Here is a 6,741-nt window from a genome sequence, read left to right as displayed (position 1 = left end):
TTTAGGATCGTTTCTGGGCTTTCCCATTGTCTTTCAAAGCAACAGTAGAACTAGTTGAAGTTGTTTTCCAGGCGCAGGTTACTCACTCGAGTGAGGACTTTTAGGCTCGTAGCTGGTGAGTTGTCTGAGACCCTTCTAGACTGAGCCAGTGTCTTTCTCAGTAAGCTGATATTGTAGCTTCTCAGAGTATAGATGCTTGGCTTCTCTCACCTCTCGCTGAAGATGTATTTGGCCTCTTTAAAACTCTCCCTGTCCCCACTCTTAAATGCCTCTTCCTTTTTCTGCCTTAATCGTCTGAGTTTAGCTGTGAACCAGGGCTTGTCGTTGTTGTGACTCACCGTAGTGCGTGATGTTACACACAAGTCCTGGCAGAAGCCAATGTATGATGTCACAGCCTCTGTGAACTCATCCAGACTGTTCGTGGCAGACCTGAAAGCATCCCAGTCAGTACAGTCTAAGTACTTAGGGCGCGGTCACACTGGCCTCCATACCGTGCATGTATCGTGCATGTTTCACATTTTACTTGAATTAAAGAACTCAACTTTACAGGATAATATTTTATCACACATGGAATTAGCTTTTTGGAACTGCATTTTATGTGCTCAATCGTTTTTTCCCCATCTTGTACATATCCTCTCCCCATGTGCACTATGGTGGCCATATAACTTTCTCAGGCAATGCTGGCTGATCCCCATTAATGGTCCTTCTGCATGACAGTGAGTGTCGCATAAGTAAACCAGATCTCTGGATATTTGCTATTAAAAAATCTAACAAGAAGAACATCTCTTCATAAATCATCCCTCCATTTCCTGTGGAGCCCAGCATTTTGCGTCTCTCACACCCTTACAGTTAAGTAAGTTGTGAGATTAAAAAAAAAAACTTTAATTTCATGTTTTTTGCTAAATCTTTAAACTAGCAAGCACTTGACAACAGGCATCAGCACTATGCTTTATCAAAATATACATTTTAAACCATGCCGATCAGGTTGTGGCCGTTTTTTCCAGCCCACCGGGCCTGAGCACAATTACCTCTTCATCATGTTCACAAACATGGCTTATGTTTACAGAGTCAGCACAATGGAGAATAACACAGAGTACATTACTGCAACTTCACAGACTCTGTGGCTTATCCTGAGTTTTTTTGGTCAGATACAGCATTTTAACACTCCTGAATTTCTGGGATATAGCCTATATGCAATGTGGGGTTGATTATAATCCATGCCTACATTGTGTACCAGTGTTTCTGCTCATACATGAGCAACTGTACCGGACTGTACCGAAGCCCAGCTCTTCCAACAGTGCCAGGGCCAAAAAGTGTACCGTGCAGAGCACTCATGCTTGTAAAACAAACTGGACTTTGGGGGTCAAACATGCTTGGGTATGGATTGCCTAGTGAGTGTGAGTAGAAAAGATGTCAGTCCCCGTGAACAAGGCTGGTAGATTTTTCCTCAGTAGAGGGGCCTGATACCTGAAGGCTCTACCTCCCATGTTACTTTAGACATTTGGAACCACGAGCAGGTCTGTATCCTGAGAGATGAATTTTCTAGGAAGTAGAGCACTTTGGGCTCTTTATGAAATTGCTAAGAACTTTGTAGATGATGAGATTGATTTCATATTTCTTCTCTTAATTTAACTCAATTGCTGGTACAGTCAAAGTTCCACAGACATATCATCTGTAAAGGAGTTTTATTGATTTGTATGTATCAATGAGTCTGTGATTATAAGAAATACAAAATAAGCACAACAGTGGGTATATCTAGCATAAAATACACTGAAAAAAGAGGTAAAGAAAAAAACACAATTGAACACAGTCTTTGAATAAAACAATTTTTAAGCATCATTTAAGAAAATGCCAAAACAGAGCAAAAATAAAGGATTTTGATAGATCTTAAATGTTAATCGGTAAAAGATGGCACATATTTTTTGATGTATTGACTTTACTTATCTTGGTTTCAAGTCAGTTGCTCTTTCCCTCTCAATCATGCCATAAAATGTAAACACAATCAAATGTGCAAAATTAGAATCTGTTGGGAATATTTCATAGTGCACTTGTTTTTATCCCTGAATCCCAAACTACAGCCTTTTCTGCAACTCATATTTCATAAGCAGAATGGTTAGATGTGGCATATTTTGAGAGTTGAACCCAAATCAACAGAGAACCCGGGATAGAGAGGTTCAATGAAGGTGGTCTGGATCTTGTGCAGCAGTGTGAACCTATCAGAAACACTGTAGAAGGCCAGTGTCCCAGCTTCGTAGTCAAGATGAACACCCACTTTTCGGCAGAGAGCCGGAGGAATTTGGCCTTTGTGAAGACTATCGTGCCAAAACACACACCCAGATGAAGAGCAGGTTAATTTCCAGGAAAGTTTGTCATGGCCAAAGCAGGAATATTTCCCTGAGCCCTTTCTTTGGATGCCTTTGTACGACACGGCCAAGTCCACAAAGCCACCATCCCACTCCACCTCCCAGTAGTGGCTCCCACTGAGGGCGTTCTTGCACAGAGCCTGGTAATGGTGGGTGAATCTGTCAGGGTGATCAGGATGAGCCTGGTCATGGCATCCCCAGGATATCTCATCGTTTGTGTCAGACAAGCAAAGACATGCAGCTACTGTGTTTGGATCCAGCTCCAACTTGACGACTGCAGGGAGAAATGAAGCACTCATTAACTGCTGAAGCTTTTTACTTATGTTTGTGCTGATATTACCTTGCACTTACTTTGATGCAAAAGGTATGTCCTTGATGTTATTTCCTCATGCTGCCAGGGTCTAATTGACACTGATGAAAAAAAAAAAAATAATAATTCTCTGTAAACTTCTCCACAGGAAACACACTCTCCAGATCAAACTAATTAAAGGCTTTAGAGAGCCAAATTGTTCATACTTACACTCATTATTATCAGAATGTCTGAATAAATCATTCTTTACATTGTCGTGAATACGTTTCATGTTATTTCTCTGTTCCTTGACAAACTCTGTCAATGTGTCAAGTTTTTGATTTGAGTCTCTGAATGCAGGGAGGTCACCCAGAGCCTTAAAACCCTGCGTGAAGCAAACAAATTAACAGATTTAAAAAAAAAAAAAAAGAAGACAAACAATGAATAAATAAATAATAGAACTGACTCCCAAAGACTGATTGTCACCTGAAAAAACAGAATGGGGTTCTCTGTTTGTGACAGCTGTATAAGTTTCTCCTCTTTCCTCCTCAGCTTCAACACTTCACGCTGGAGTTCCCCAAGATGGCCGTTGGTCCAGTCTACTCCAGCTTTCTCTGCTTGCCCAGCTTTCTCTCTCATCTCAGAGCTCTTCCTCTCCACATAGCGCACGTATGAGCGAATATTTCCCGCACATAATCGCTCAAACTCATCACATGCCTCCCATGCAGCATCCTTGAAGGAAACAAGCTAGTGTCAATCCTACATGAACATGTGGCATTAGTCTGCCTGTAAAGAGAATGTTTGTTTCATTCGGAAAAATACTCTTTCTACCACTTATTTACAATTTTAAAAAAGTTTGATGGACTCATAAATTCTCTTGGTTACATGTATCATAACAGTTAGCAACTTGATTTTGAGTTTCGTTCCCATCAGATATGTGGCTGCAGGAGCTGAGGATCGAACCCCCGACCTTCTAGATGGGAGACGACCGACTCTACCTGAGCCACAGCCACCTTTCAAAATGCTATTTTTGGTGTGTATATCTGGCCCTGAGAGATAGAGACAAATTCTCCTGCAGGAAATAGCTTTTGTTAAACACATCTATTATTACTTATATATATGGGACGTGCTTAACCCAATATGATGATCTTCTTAAGATAAGATAAGATAATCCTTTATCTATCCCACAATAGGGAAATTTACAAACAATGGGGAAATTTACAACAATGGGGAAATTTACAATTTACTTACAACCCTTTGAAAAAAAAGGAAATATTTGGCACTAATAAACGGGTCACACTCACTCTTATCGAGTCTGCAGCTTGCCTCAGCTCCACCATTTCCCTCTCATTAATCAGCACCCTGTCTGCTATGTCCTGCTGTGTCCGCTCCATTTTTTTCTGTTGAACACAAATCAGTGAGAATTTCCAAACCTTGGTGAAATAAAAAAAGCAAAAACAACTTCAGTATATAGCGGAACTGAAATACCTGCATTTCACACTTTTCTGCTGCGACTGTCACTGTGTCATGACCTTTGTGCTCATCCACCACACACTGCAGACAAATAAACTGCTGATCAGTGCGGCAGTAAATCTCCAGAAGTTTGTTGTGGCGCTCACAGATGCTTTCTTGGATCCTGGCAGAGGCTTGAATCAGTTTGTGTTTTTTTAATGGTGGTACTTCAAAGTGAGGCTTCAGATGAGTCTCACAGTAAGAAGCCAAACACACAAGACAAAACATGGAGGCTTTTCTTTTTCTCTCTGTGCAGGCATCACATGCAACATCCCCAGATTCAGCATAGGTGTCTTCAGCTTCAGCAGCAGCTCTTTGACTGTTGTTTTTCCTTTTTTCCTCCAACAGGGCAGCCAGGAGTGTGTTCCTCTTCAGCAGAGGTCTCTCTGTGACACGTTGCCTACACTGAGGGCAGCTGTATCCTCCATTGTTATTTATATCCCAGAAGGCATTGATGCATTTCATACAGTAACTGTGTCCACAGTTGGTTGTCACTGGATCCTCCAATAGTTCAAAACAGATCGAGCAGTCAAACAGTTCTTGACTGTCAGCCATTTTATCACACCCAGACTGAAAGGGTTAGTTTCCCTCTCTCTGAAGGAGGAGGAGCTCATTGCTTCTTGTGTGACGCGGACTGCTGTGTGAGGAAGCTTTAGGAACAAAGTTCAACTACAGTACCAGAGCCAACAAGAAGGATTCTGTTTTAATAAGAGTATTTAGCTTTAGATTATTTTATCACAGGTTGAATAACTTGCTTTAAGAAATGCTCAAAGCTTCCTTGATAAGTATTTACATGTCAAGAATGGATCCAATATCACATAATCACCATTTCTTTCTCCTGGTTAAAATATTGAAAATTAAAGCACTTTCAGATTTCCTTCAAATGTAAAATGCGTTATTAATAAAAATGATTCATTATTGTTAGGCTAATTAAGAAATAATCCAAATCTAAATTTAGCAGGCCTAAAAAATAGTAATAATTTGACAGCCTTTCTTTTGGGAAAAAGTAAGGTAGTAACAAATATTTTCATTCCAACCGCGAGTTCGCTTTATTTATTCATTTATTCATAAACCCGAACTTTAGCACCGTTCAAGCTTAATAAACAAATGCAAAGTAACAAAACCTTTTAATGCAGAAGTGGAGATAAAGCAGAGTAGAGAGAGGCTAACCACAACAATGTCAGCTGTTTGCAGAGTCCAGCAATGCTCTGAGTCCGTAAAAAGCTGATCTGGACCCCCAAAACAATACTTACATGTCTGAGGGTGGTTAACACTGCTAAATAGGTTAGCATTACTTAACATGTTAGCTGAGGCGTACAGTTCAGCTACAGACAGCCTTCACATAACTAATGTATCCGTAGCAGCTAAAAAGTTGTTTTCAAACAAATAAAAAAGACAATAAATGAAGCGTACTTACAGGTTGTGGTTGTGAACTTCCAGAAGCATCAGACTCTCCATTAGTAGAGGAACAAACCCCCAAAAAAGGCTTTAGTTTTCGAGATACCCCTACCCGAGGTAGAACAAAGCACAACCATATTTTTTCATAACTTGAACATGTCTAGTTTATGAAACGGATTGTTGTATAAAAATATTTTACTGCAAAATAACTTTTTTTGGATGTTTTATGCATTTTACCAAAAAACGAAAATAGGTCAAATTAGGGCTTCTCCAAAAGGGACAGCTCTAGCCTTATCACATGTATCTCTGGGAATCAGAATCAGAATTTCACCAAATTTGGACAGGATGTTCACAGATAGTTATTAGCTACAAAGTTTTTATCAATACCATTTTCAATTTTTGAATTTTTCACACTTAAACACACATGTAGTTTAGGCGGAAATTGAAAATTGAAACAACAATTCAAAAGGTATGTATATCAAAGTCTGTCATTTTTTAAGTGAGGACACCAAACATTAAAATATGTCATTTGTATCTTCTTTAGACTGTTATCTAAACATAAAAGTAAGTTATTTGACTTTTCACTTGACCCTATGCTGTCACCAGCCCCTAACAGGAAACTAGTGCAGCCAGGATTTCAGGGCGACCTGGTACAATGGGGCCCTATAGATGTGTATGTGGGAGGAGGCAGCCACAAACAATTGATTAAGACTTAAAAACAAGACACAATATAATTGTATTCTATAATATATATATAATTAAACATTTTATAATTATTCCTAATACATTTTGTCTCATATTTTCTATCTTACATATGATTTATATGATGACACTCAGAGTCAACCCGCTGCTTTCAACAATATTGTCACCTATGACATTGTTTCTATTTCATTCTAAAAAATGAAAGCATTGATATATTATACATATTGATATATATAACCTTGAGTTCTTAGAAATTAAATATACTTCATATAGTTTATTTGTATATCGGCCATACAGCCTGTTGTAGTTTTTTAAATGTATTTCAGTCATATAAAGATGGTGTGTAGTCACCATAGCTCCTGCTTTTAAGAAGAACCCTAGTTACTCCAGAGGATACACTGGATGAAGGGAGAGTTTTTATAATACCCTAAGTATGATAAAGTGTTAAAAAAAAAAGCTACAATAGCTATTTTTGTT

At 39.0% G+C, this 6,741-nt stretch overlaps 1 protein-coding gene across 1 annotated transcript; it reads right to left on the bottom strand.

Annotated features, from left to right (window-relative positions):
- Positions 1–1,668: 1,668 nt before the first annotated feature.
- LOC109990283 (E3 ubiquitin/ISG15 ligase TRIM25) lies at positions 1,669–4,749 on the bottom strand. Its single transcript, XM_020642352.3, has 6 exons — positions 4,141–4,749; positions 3,957–4,052; positions 3,139–3,384; positions 2,884–3,037; positions 2,715–2,774; positions 1,669–2,637 (listed from the first exon to the last, which is right to left on the bottom strand). Exons 1-6 carry the CDS (start codon positions 4,717–4,719, stop codon positions 2,114–2,116), a joined length of 1,659 nt encoding a protein of 552 aa, XP_020498008.2. The 5' UTR covers positions 4,720–4,749; the 3' UTR covers positions 1,669–2,113.
- Positions 4,750–6,741: the final 1,992 nt, after the last annotated feature.

The sequence above is a fragment of the Labrus bergylta genome, chromosome 7 (assembly GCF_963930695.1).
Source record: "Labrus bergylta chromosome 7, fLabBer1.1, whole genome shotgun sequence".
In the NCBI taxonomy this organism is placed as follows: domain Eukaryota; kingdom Metazoa; phylum Chordata; class Actinopteri; order Labriformes; family Labridae; genus Labrus; species Labrus bergylta.
This window is presented reverse-complemented; position numbering and strand designations above follow the sequence as displayed.

Coding starts and splice junctions, on each gene's coding strand:
- LOC109990283 (XM_020642352.3), bottom strand. CDS start 4,719: ATGGCTGACAGTCAAGAACTGTTTGACTGCTCGATCTGTTTTGAACTA. Junction 2,775..2,883: donor ACATTCTGATAATAATGAGT/GTAAGTATGAAC, acceptor TTTTTTCATCAG/TGTCAATTAGACCCTGGCAG. Junction 2,638..2,714: donor GACATACCTTTTGCATCAAA/GTAAGTGCAAGG, acceptor TTCTCCCTGCAG/TCGTCAAGTTGGAGCTGGAT.